This window comes from Diceros bicornis, chromosome 9 (genome assembly GCF_020826845.1).
Source record: "Diceros bicornis minor isolate mBicDic1 chromosome 9, mDicBic1.mat.cur, whole genome shotgun sequence".
In the NCBI taxonomy this organism is placed as follows: Eukaryota; Metazoa; Chordata; class Mammalia; order Perissodactyla; family Rhinocerotidae; genus Diceros; species Diceros bicornis.
Genome location: NC_080748.1, coordinates 86,816,630 through 86,829,146, shown reverse-complemented (window position 1 = coordinate 86,829,146; position 12,517 = coordinate 86,816,630). Strand labels below are relative to the sequence as shown.

The 12,517-nt window shown below is 55.7% G+C and overlaps 1 protein-coding gene across 13 annotated transcripts in view; it reads right to left on the bottom strand.

Annotated features, from left to right (window-relative positions):
• Window positions 1–12,517, bottom strand: part of MCF2L (MCF.2 cell line derived transforming sequence like) — a 186,706-nt gene that overhangs the window by 35,975 nt on the left and 138,214 nt on the right. For 11 of the 13 annotated variants that reach the window (XM_058548513.1, XM_058548516.1, XM_058548515.1 and 8 more), the window contains one exon: window positions 7,140–7,230. In XM_058548513.1, coding sequence (XP_058404496.1) covers window positions 7,140–7,230 — 91 coding nt within the window. Of the gene's footprint in view, window positions 1–7,139; window positions 7,231–7,613; window positions 7,801–12,517 lie in introns of those variants that run through there. The other 2 variants (XM_058548525.1, XM_058548526.1) reach the window with 2 other exon arrangements.

Here is a 12,517-nt window from a genome sequence, read left to right as displayed (position 1 = left end):
CACAGCCTTGGAGGACAGGGACCACGTGTCCTCAATCGCCAGCACCTTAGTAGGTGCTTGGTAAGTGTTTGTGGCTGCATGGACAGGGAGGTGAGCTGAGAGCCATCCCCGAGCGCCATCTGCCCAGCCGTGGCCTCCACGCTCACCCACATTCACCGGCTGGACCCAGAGCCTGGCCTGAGCTGGGTCATCTTGAGGTGGATGGGGTCTCACTCAGCTCTGTGCTCTGCGCCCCACCATCACATTCTATGAATGGACACAAACTTTCTCTACATCCTGTGGGGAGTGCACAGTGCAACCTGAGAGATTTGATAGCTCAGCATCAGAACAGGAGGGAACTGTGAGATAAGCAGCCAGCAAGCAGAGATCTCTCCGTTACACCCGGGGGGACTGTGAAATAAGCACCCAGACAGCAGAGATCTCTCCGTTACACCCAGGGGTGACTGTGAAATAAGCACCCAGACAGCAGAGATCTCTCTGTTACACCCAGGGGTGACTGTGAAATAAGCACCCAGTGAGCAGAGCTCTCTGTTACGCCCAGGGGGGACTGTGAAACAAGCACCCAGCGAGCAGAGATCTCTCTGTTATGCCCAGGGGCGACTGTGAAATAAGCACCCAGTGAGCAGAGCTCTCTGTTACGCCCATTCCTGTTGACCCGCTGACACTCACACAGTGTAACTCCTTTGAGTGGAAAGGAGACAACTGAGAGAAATGCGGCTGAAAGGCAGAAGCCCCAGGGCGGATCATCAACAAGAGGACTGTGCAAACCTGTCACCACCACCTGTGACACTGGCCACTGCTATTTAAGGAAAACCTCCTCACAGAACCTCTTTCTGGAGCTTACATAGAAACCTACTCTAATCCTTTTATGATTACTGTTGTCCCCCTTATGCTCGGCTTCACCTACTGCAGTTTCAAAATGTCAATATCTTTTTCTCGCCCTAAGAGACACGTCACGGCAGGTGTGCTCCGTAAGGACTAGAAATTGAACTTATAACACTGTGCCTGCTCCTTCCTCAGTGGCCTCGCTGAGGTCCACTCGTGCAGGCGGCAGGAAGATGCCCCGCCGTGGACCCGCCGTCCTGGGAGGAGGCTCCACTGGCCTCACCTTCGCTGGGGTGAGTGGCAGCGCAGAAGACAGTGTGCTCTTGTCCTTGTCTCCACTTCAGTCTTGCCGTTTCTTAAGCCACTGATTCTTTATAGTAAAGACAGTAACTGTAAGAGCCTTGCCAAGCGAGGAGGCTTGAATGACAGACAACTAATGTATATTTTGAATATACATAATAGCAAATTAAATTTTCTCTGGGTTTTTCTAGAGAAAATTCCAAAATAAGAACTTTATTTTAAAAATAGAGGTAACTAGATGGAAGATTTAGGGTGAAGGCTAAAAAATAACGTCTTTTTGTAACTTAGTCAATAATCATGTTCAGTCGTCCCCCCTTATCCACGGGGGATGCATTCCAAGACTATGGATAGTACTGAACCCTATACACACTATGTTTTTTCCTAGACACACATACCTACGATAAAGTTTAATTTATTAAAATCAGGCACAGTAAGAGAGTAATAACAATAACTAATAATAAAACTGAACAATATAGCAATATACTGTAATAAAAGTCACTGTAGATCTTAGCAACCTCAGCACACGATTGTTTTCCTTTCCTTCTTAAGTCAAGAACTTTCATCTTTTCGCTTAAAGGAAGCCCTATATGGCTTCCGTTTGGCATATCTGAGTTGCCAGCATGACGACTCCCGTGCTTTGGGGCCATTATTGAGTAAAATAAGGGTGACTTGAACACAAGCACTGAGATACCCGACAGTCGATCTGATGACCAAGAGGCTACTAAGTGACTAATGGGCAGGTAGGCTGGACAAAGGGAGGGTTCACGTCCTGGGGGCCAGAGTGGGACGGCATGAGATTTCATCACAGTACTCAGGATGGCACACAATTTAAAACTTATGAGTTGTTTATTTCTGGAATTTTCTGTTTAATATTTTTGGGCCACAATTGACGCAGGTAATGGAAACTGCAGTAGGTGAAGCCGAGCATAAGGGGGACAACAGTAATCATAAAAGGATTAGAATAGGTTTCTATGTAATAGGAAAGCCATATTGTTTATTCTCTGGGGCTGACCCTGACTGCCTCAGTAACAGGTACGTGGTGTGTATGTGGTGTGATGACCACACAAAGGTAATTTGGAGACAGAAAAAGGGGTTAACTGGCTTCTGAACGAATATTCTTAGAGACTTACAAACTGAAAAGGCGCCTCATGCATTTACAAACCCAGCTCAAGCAAGGGGAACACATCAGAACTGTGGAGTCCTCCCCAACCTCAAGTGACTTCCTTAAGGTCTGCTCAAAGCCACATCTGCCAGCCGGACATTACACATTTACTCTATAAACTGGAGCACTGAGGCCTGACCAGTTATATCTGTCTGACAGTAGTCAAAAAGCAGACACAAGTTTGGGTAACAAATACAAATTTGAGAGTTTTGTCAGTGTTGAGAGAGGAAGAACCCCGGAGTCTGAACCAGAGAAGCCAATGGTGAGCAGAGCCTCCCACTCCAGGGCTGGTCCCATGGAGGTCTGGAGGCGAGCGCCGAGGCGGCAGGGCAGCTGAGACCACCCTGCGGTAAATACTGTGGAGGCTGTTACAAACACCATTAGGGAAAATACATTTTAATGAAAAATAGGTAGGAAGGGTATAATCTTTGACTGAAGGACAATCACTAAACTGAATACTCTCCACGTCACAAAATCTGCACTATCCAATCTTCTTTCTGGAACATTTCTCGTGGACTGGTGTGCCGGGACCCCGGTGTGGGGGAGGAGCTCGGCCTTGGAGACGGACCCCATCTGAGGTGACTGTGTCCCTCTGAAGCCCAGTCTACCGGTAGCGCAGGGGCAATAAGCACAGGGCGAGTTTAGGTGAAACCGCACATGGGCGCCTTCTGCAACAGTGCCGGGGACTTGGAGTTACAGGCCCCCAGTCCTGCCACCACAGCGGGACCAGCGGGGCGCGGCGCGCGTGGGCTAAGCTACATGAGCTAAGCTACGTGAGCACTGCTGCACGAGGCAAACTCGTTCTGAGAAAGCTCCGCTCCCAACAGTCAGACTGGGCCTCCCAAGGAGCCACGGCCTGTGCACGCATTGTCCCCACGCCCTGTCAGAGCGGACGCAGGCCCTGCTCTCGATGAGGCACAGAGAGGCTGATTTTAGCAACGCTGGACTGTGGCTCCTCCAGTGTCTTATTTTTCTACTCCAAGCCAAGCTGAAGGCAGCCAAAGAGAAAAAGAACACCCCAAATTTAGGAAAGCTCCGCTCATGAGATGGCACACATGGTGGCTGAAAACAGCCCGAATCTCAGCGCCTGTTATGTAAGCACCGAGCCTCACAGGGCGGCCGAGCACGCGGTTTGGAGACCAGCAGAGCCCTGCGCCTGGCTCGCTTTTGTAGCACCGGCAGCAAACTGGCCTGGGCCCTCTGGTGGATTTGTCCCCGCTGGAGGCCAGCACCTGTGTGGACCCCTCCCGAGGGCGCTGGCCCAGCTGACGCCAGATGGCGGTTTTCCCAAAGGCCCTTGGATGAAAGCACGGGCCAGCTGACACTAGTCCAGGTTTACAGCCCCAGGGGCGGCATCAGTGTGCCGGCTCTACCTCCCCACCCCTGGCCCCAGCTCCCCTGCACTGGGGACGACCGTCCAGCTCTGTCCCCACCTCCTGTCCCCTGCAGAGCCATGGTGGCGATCAGATGGCACCCCAACTCAGAGAGGGACACGTGCCCAAGAAAGGCCACAGGGCCTGGCTCGCAGCAGTCCAACCTCCCCCACGACCCTGAACTGTCTCAGGCACCCTGCGTGTCTGTCGGTGCCTCTGGTCACAACCTTTGTCATGATGCTGTCGACCATCTGAACCCCACCTGGCCGAACACTTCATTCATTCCCTCCTTACATCCCAATGCCTCGTACGGTGCCAGGCACCTGTGGGGTCTCAATAAACGAGCTGAATTCATGAATAGCATTGTTGGCATTAATATGATCACTAAATCCTTATAACAAAAAGATTGGAGCTCAAAGAGAATTTGTGACAATTCTGCTGGAAAAATGCTGACTTTTGAGACCACAAACCAGTATTGGGGAACCTCAAGATTACAGGAAAAAGATAGAAAAAAACTCTCTATTTTTATCGTGTAAGAATTAGTGCAAACGTGAAAACTCAGACACCAACTTTTCAGTTACAATTTTCACAAAACAGTTTCAAAGATGAGCCAGCGGCTTCAGAAATTCACCTGATACAAACTCGATGCTGAAAGAAACCAGGTTTTATCCTCGGCCTCTGGAGGGCTCGACGCCGACAGCACAGGCCAGCTCGCCCCAGCCACGCTGCTATCCAGTCGGAGATCTCACAGGATCACCTCAGTTTGAAAATGGTTCGTCTGCTTCTTTTGTTTGTTTTTTTGCTGAGGAAGATCAGCCCTGAGCTAACATCTGATGCCAATCCTCCTCTTTTTCTGAGGAAGCTTGGCCCTGAGCTAACATCCATGCCCATCTTCCTCCACTTTATACAGGACGCTGCCACAGCATGGCTCGACAAGCAGTGCATCCGTGCGCGCCCGGGATCCGAACCGGCGAACCCTGGGCCATTGCAGCGGAGTGCGCACACTTAACTGCCTGCACAACCAGGCTGGCCCCTAGTTCATCTGTTTCTTAAAGAACAATCTTGCATCTGGAGAACCTCTTGTTATCTGACCAGGAGCAACTGACTGACTCGAGAGATATTTATGGGAGCCTGTCTCGGGGGCCGGGGCTGGGTGCCGGCCACACGAAGATGGACAGGGCTTGGCTGTGACTTCAAGGAACGCATGGCGTGCAGGCAGAGAATGGCTGTGTCCTTCCACAGAGAGAGGCAAAGTGGCAGCCTGGGAGCTGTTCTGCTCAGGGACGGGTGTGGAGGGAGCAGACGCCGCCCGTGCTCCGGGGTGAGGGCCCTCCAGGGGGAGACGCGTGTGTGAGGGGCAGAGAAGCACTTTCCAGCACGGACGAGCGGCCTGGACCCCACGGGAGACGCCTACAGCCGTCACGGCAAAGAGGCTGGCCCCCCGGCCCAGGCCGCACCAGGACACGCCTGAGTGGGGATCTATACCAGTGGTGGGTGGGTCAACGTAGAAGAACCGGGTGGGGTATTTAGATTGGTGAAATGCCGTTACAGGACAGTACCACCTTTTAAACGACCACCTACTCGACTGGGAACTTCTTGGCATCCGTCCCAGGACTAACTTACTGATTCAAGAAACACCTGCTGTGCCGTGCAGGCGTCCACTGCACACGTGACCCAGTGGTTCTTACAACTGAGTTCTTCGTCCAGCCTGCCATGTGACATCACATGCAGACTTATTTTAGAATTTAAAATAATGAAACGGACACGTTGGCTCTTAACTGGTGATGGGACCTCAGAAGCGCTTTGTTAAGTTTCTGAGGATTTTAAAACAAAGGAGGGGGCTGCCTGGTGGTGTAGTGGTTAAGTTCACATGTTCTGCTTCGGCGGCCCGGGGTTTGCCTGCTCGGATCCTGGGCGCGGACCTACACACTGCTCATCAAGCCACGCTGAAGTGGCGTCCCACACAGAAGAACTAGAACAACCTACAATTAGGATATACAACTATGTACTGGGGGTTTTGGGGAGAAAAAAGAAAAAAAAGAGGAAGATTGTCAACACATGTTAGCTGAGGGCCAATCTTCCTGAAAAACAAAACAAAACGAAACAACAACAACAAAAAACAAAAAAGTAAAACAAAGGAAAGCTGATGAAATACCACGCTTACTTCTTTGGAACCTTCCGAAGTGTTGGGATGTGTCTCAGATCAACGATGGGGTAGGAAGTGTCTGCTGGGTGGGCACAGGGAGTGGGCAGTGCAGGGAGACACTTGATGAGAAAGACAAAGGCGGGACCAGCTCTCCAGGGATGGGCGTGCACCCAAACGATGTAGGTGGTGAGAGCCAGAGAGGATCCTGAGCCCTCCTTATGGGTAAGATGAGGTGACAAGCCCATCTTCTGGGAAGGACTGGATTCTTCACTCGCCCCAGGACACTGGACAGCAGCCTCTCGGAGGCCAGGAACCAAAGACGGTTTGAACCCAAAATCCTGAACAGGAGGTCAGGAGAATTCACTCCATTGGGGTTAGGTTTTTAAGAAACCCTGGGAGCAGCAGAGCCGTCACAGCCGAGGACCCCGGCTGTGGTCACTCTGGGTCACCCTGCTTGCAGACAATCAAACGATCAAAGTCGGTCCTTGGGGAAGCAAGTGTGGGCAGAACCCACTTGGCAAGAAAGCTCGCCTTGGAGCTGCGGGGTGGGGGTGGAAGCTCTGACGAAAATAAGATTTGGGGCTTTCTGCTGACTTAACGCTTCCCTCTTCGATGATTACTGCAGGCTAAAAAAATAAGACCAGCCGCTCTTCTCCACGGAGGGCAGCTCTGCAGATGGACAGAGAAAGCCGGCACTGAGGGACACTGGACGCAGGAATGGCAGGCTCAGCGGCTGATGGAGCCACAGAACTGAAGGATCAGCTGCCCATGTGGAAAGGAGAAGTCACCTAGAAAAAGCTATTCAGTATAATTTCAAACGTCGAGTCTGAGGACTGTGTAATACACTCAACACCTGCTTATTCAGGACCTGTGCTCCGTTTAAGAAAGAATACACAGTAAAACCCTGAGCGTCTCACACCCTCGATGGTCAGAAATAAATCAGCTGGTGAAACTGTTTTCAAATTCTAACAGGCTCCCTAAGAGTTAACCCATTTGAGAACACACACGCGTGCACGCACATGCACGCACACGCACGCACACACACGCACGCACACACATGTACACACAAGCACGCACACGCACATGCCCTAGCAACCTGAGGAGCCCAAGATGGTGTGGGGCCCCAGGCGTCCCTTGGCCCTGCCTCAGGCCACAGCAGGCTGGTGCTCCGAGCTGGCCGCACACCACAGCTCTGCACCCCACCGTGCAGCATGGACCAGCCAGAGCCCAAACTGCCACCCAGGCAGGCGGGTCGCCAGAAGACAAACACTGCTGTCACCCAGCCCAGGAGAAGAGTAGGTGGGAGTGCTACCCACTCGGCACCGACACTTACTGCTATCCGCAGGACCGATGCCTTCACCGAGGTCCATTTGTCCTGCCTTCGGTCTATGACCAGGATGAATCCAATGCCGGCATCCTGCAAGCTGGAACGAGGAGAGAGATCTGCAATTAGTGGGGGCGGCAGCAGAAATCCCTAAGAAAGCCTGATAATAAAGCGATTCCTCCTAGAATCCTCATGCCACGTCCACACTGCAGGGTGAGATGCACGCCCAGCAAGCTTCTGAGCAGACTGTAGCATTTCCAGGAGCCTCATCCAGGCAATTTCCAGAACTTGCTCTTATCTAAAGACAGACAGGTCTTTTCTGTGAGGCTGATTTCCCAGCCTAACACCAACCATCTCACAACGCAGAGATCCAGGAGGAGCGCATCTCCCGGAACTCAGTCAACTCATGTTCCACAACGAGAGCCGAGTCACTTTCCTTTCCAGTTGACCAGCTGGCTAAACCCTCCAAACAAATGTTACGACCCAAAAGTCATGTTAGTCCTAGCATCTGAACTCCCCGTGTTCATCCACGTTATAAAATCGCTCCTGCTGGCATTGCAACAACTTTGGGAGAAAATCCCCGAGTCGTCCGGAGCCTCACAAGCATCTGTTGGAAATGGGAGACGAGACCTGGCTCCTGGCAACAGCAACATGGGCTTTAAAGACAACACTTGGTCTCTGTGCGATGATAACCTCCGTCCCAGCTTGCCTGACGCAGAGCCTGAGTCACAGCGCAGAAACGGGGAGATCCGCTCCCGCTGGGTAATCTCACACCAGAGCCAATTGTGTGACGCCAGCAGCTGCCCTGCCAGCCAATCCCGGCAGAGGTGGATGAGAAGGCACGCCCAGGCACCGACCTGACTCGCTAACGTCCCAGCATCGGAACACACTGAAGGAGCCACTTGTGGGTTTAAATGAAAGTCAGAATTATACAGAACACACGTAAATTATGCAGTCTCTGAAAGTGCTCTGCCTCTGCAAACGTTATGTAGCAAAGCCAGAGCTGTAATATCCCAAATCCTGTGTGACTCTCAGATTTAACGATGGTGAAGCCACACAGAAAACGCACACCTGTGTGGGTGTGTGCTGTCGATTCTGTGTTCTTACGCTCATTTGACAATGAAGGACACTACCTATTTATAGTAATGTCTAATAACAGCAAAGAACTTCCCGGTAAATGCACAAACATCAGCTTTCACTCAAAACAGCCTTCCTGCTGTTGACACCAGAGCCCACGTGGACACACAGTGAGAAGTCAGCTCTGCTTCACAGCTGTGGGGGCACTGCGCACAGGTCTGTCTTCTCGTCTGGCTTAGCTCCTGCGGAGGTGGGGTCTTTTTGTTTGCACATCACTTGAGTTTCAGTCCAGGAACCCAGGGTTCACAGCCATCCTGGTCCCCACGACACCCCAGTACCTAGTGCTCCACACAGACCCCGGGCCAACCTGCCCAGCTCAGGCTGCGCAGGCCAGTTAGGAAGCTGAGATGGAGAAGAAGCCCTGACCACGGGCTCCGTCCTGGGCTGGCTGCAGGGGAGGTCCAGAGCGCGGTCTGCAGCAGGCGTGCGCTCTCCTCCAGGCAGCCCCAGGCAGGTCCTTGCTTACGTCAGTGCAGCCTCTGCCGTCTGCCCATGTGGGGCGATCTGACCCTGCAGTCTCAGCCTCAGCTCAGCCACGTGACGGTGACCGGGGCTCCGCTTGTCTGCTCGCCCGAGGCCTGGACGGGAGGAAGTGGCGTCTTGGGTCCACCCACAGGGGCTCGCTGAGACCTCCCCGCCCGACCGCACGCTCTCTTTTGAGAGGAACAAGTCACAGGCTGTTCCCCTGATGATGCCAGCCACGCACACTTCTCCACAAAGTGTGCTGCACCCTCGGGAGCACTGGCCGGGATGGCTTGACAGACAGGGTTCCCTGCCTTCCCCCCTCACCTCATAGGTGAGCTGCCTCTGGGCATCCAGGCTGATTCCAGTCACCTGGATCACTCTTCCCAAAGTGGAGGAGACGAGGCCCCGACACCGGTGCTCACTGAGCGCACCACCACGGGACCCGAAGAGCCCAGTCAGGCGCCCTCCAGTCCCAGGGCAGGGAGCCGGGAAGTGCTCCCACTACCTGTCTGTGAAGAGAAGCCCCGCCTGCCGAGGGCGCGCACCACGCAGGAGAACACCTGGCCTCGCTCTGCAGTTGCTGCCCGCCACATGCGCAGGGCTCTAGGGCCACTCGAGGTGCCGCCCTGGATGGGCGACTCCCCCGAGAACCATCAAATGGGAACCAAACTAGTGCCCACCCTGGGAGGCTGCTGGGAGAGTGCAGTGAGCCGCTTCTGGGCCCCACCACACACTCTGTGACGCGGATCCTCGCTGTGGCTGCAGCATTCTCCTTTCGTGGGAAGACAACTCTCCCCTTTCCCTGGAATGGAGGTTCGATCCCGGTGGGACTGCAGGCTCAGCCTCCAGCTCTGCCGTGCGGCGGTGGCCCCTCGTTACTCCACAACAGACCCCAGAATGTCACACCTGGTCCAAGCTTCTGAGCCCAGAATACTCCCTTCTGTGGCCAACATATCCAGTTTTTGCCGTAGCGCCCAGCAGGCTGCCCCTAGGCTGACCCCACTGCCCTCAGATCATCCTCGTGTTTCTTTGAACACTCAGACCCAGGCAGGACAGCAGCGGCCGCCTCACGGGCGTGACGGCCCCGGCCTCCAGCCCACGCGCCCTGCGGCACGGCCGCAGCTTCTCCACGTCCCTGCCCCTGCCTGTGTTCCCTTCGTTTGCACAGCTGTGTGTAGAGACATTCCAGTGCATACAAGTCTCCCGTCACGACTGTGATCGGGAGGCCAGCGTCCCGGATGGGACTGGCAGAGCCAATGCGACGAGAAAGCAGAGCCACCAAGGACACGAGGTTTTTAAATTAAAATTACAGGGGGCCTATGAGGAAGGATAAATCTCCTTGATTCACAAAAACGTGCCCTGGGGGCGGTTTCTCAGCGAGGACAGCGGTCTCGGGGCAGGAGCCACCTGAGCCCACACAGCGCGTGGCTCCCGGTCGGGCAGCCTGTGGGAGGGGCCGGTGGGAGGCTCAGTCACAGCTCCCCTCACCCCAGGCCAGGCCCGGACCCTCCGTGGAGGAGGGACTTCTTGCTTCTCGGGGTTCAGGCGCTGCACCAGAAGCCGGAAAGCTATTCTCCCTCTGAGCCTCACAATGATCCTGCGAGGTGGGACCGCTCTCTCCAGCCCTGGGACGAGGGATGGGGGCACAAAGAGGGCAAGTCGTTTGTCCAAAGTCACACAGCAGGTGAGCCTCACCGTCTGCCTCAGAATCCCCCTGTTAGCTGCCGGCAAGCCACCTCCCAGGCCACGTCCACCTCAGAACAAAGCGACACCCTCTCTCCCCCCAACCCCTGGGCTGCCCCCTATGTCGGGCCAAGCAGAGGCCCTCCTCTTCAGGGGTCCCTGCACCACTCCTGGTGTCGGGGGACATGCTGAGGGGGACCCAACCCCAGAAACAGACAGCAACGATGGTCACACGCCAGGACCCAGCTTGGAGCCCAGGAAAACTCTCCCCCGTGCCCCATGTCTCGTCTCCCGTCACATTCTGGGGATGCTGACTCAGGCACAGACTTAGCTAACAGAAGGCATCTTACGTGGGGGTGTAGAGACCTTCACACCTCCCATGTGCCCCCAGGACTGCAGCCCCAGGAGCGGGCGACCAGCAGCCCCTGGAGGCCCGTCATCCCTCCCAGGCTGAGGAGGGTCCAGACCTGCCCACACGAGTGAAGGACCTGGGGCTCGCGGGCCCTGCTTCTGCCCCGTATCTGCGACCCCATGTGCCCAGGGGACAGGGCAGTGTGGCTCACACTGGATGGCACAAGAGGCCGCCCCTGGGGTCCCTTGTGTGCCAGGCCTCGGGCGGACTGCACTGAAGGTGGAACGGGAGAAATAGAGAGCGTGAATTCAGAAGCTGGCAGCCACACAGAAGTGTCCCCAGTCCCCTGGGCACACACAGCCCTGCAGACACACAGTGGTCGGCCTCCAACCTCCCGACAGTCAGCTCGGAGGGCCAGCCGTCCTGGCCAGCCGTCCTGGCTGAGTGAGGCCGATGAGCTCACTTTTGGCCCCAATAATCAAAAGAGGCACAGAGCTCGCATAAACCCTGTTTCTGGGATTCACCATTCCCCAGTGCCCTCTCCAGCACCTCAGGGCTGGCTGGCCTTGGGCGCTCATGGGCCCACCAACCCCAGCGGGGTGGCCCTCGGTGGCCTGGGGCACGCGGGGCCCATCAGCTGAAGGTCCAACCTCCCCATCGCTGGGCGGGAGCAGTGAGCAGCCTGAGAACAGTCTGGAAACAGGCCTGGGCGGCTCCCTGACAGCAAGGTCTGCCGTCACCGCCAGCCCATCTGTCCAGCTCCTGCCGAGCTTCGTCTTGTTCCCCCGACCCGCTGCTTGTTTAGACCCCATTCATCACAAAGCAGGGATGGGTGGAGACGCAGGGAAACCAGGAGTCAGATGGGGAAAGGCATCTGCAGAGGGAGGGCCGCGGTGGGGAGAACTGAGGGAGGCGGGGTGCAACGAAACGGACGGACGGCGGGCGCGCTTCTCAGACCACAGCACGTCCCAGACTCCCGGAGGGCTTGTCACAATGCATATTCGGGCTCAGGAGGCCTAGTGGGGCCACCTTACTGCATTTCTAATGAGCTCCCAAATGCCTCTGATGCTGCGGGTCCACAGACCACACGCGCGTGGCGAGTCCTACAGATGAGCCCTGAGAACGTTCTGTGCCTGGCGATGCTGCATCTGTGTGTCTGAGCCTCTGCGCCAGAGAAAGAGCCCCGGAAGGAGGTCCTGACACCTGGGGTGGCTGCTGGACCTCGGGGGCCTGGGCGGGGTCAGGAGGGCAGGAGGGCGGGAAGGAGGGGTCAGAGGGCAGCCAGAGCACCAGCAGCGAGGAGGAGCTTTTGGTCACCAGTTCTCCGGTGGCCACCCCTGGCCCGTTGCTACGGAAACCCTGAGCCTCCCGGGAGCCCCATGGCCACCAGGGTCTGCTCTGAGAGCCGCGTCCACCGACCCTGACCACACACCCCACCAGGGCTGCACTTGTCCATCTCCCGCAGTGCCGGGCCCAGAGCCGGGGCTCAGCACACCCGGACAGGCGAACGATACTCAGTGAAGGATACTGAGTGAAGTCCTCAGCCCTCCTCTCCGGGCGTCCACAGCTGCAGGAGGCGTCCAGCCTCACCCCTGCCTGCCCTGAAAGGGAGCGTGCCACAGGCCACTGCCCCCACCACACTTCTCCAGCCCACGGAGGGTGGCCCTGTGTTTCCAGGTCTCTGCCCACCCCCATGTCAGCCAGTCCCTCGCCCAGGGTCATTCTCTATCCTCAGGCAGCCCCGCCGGCT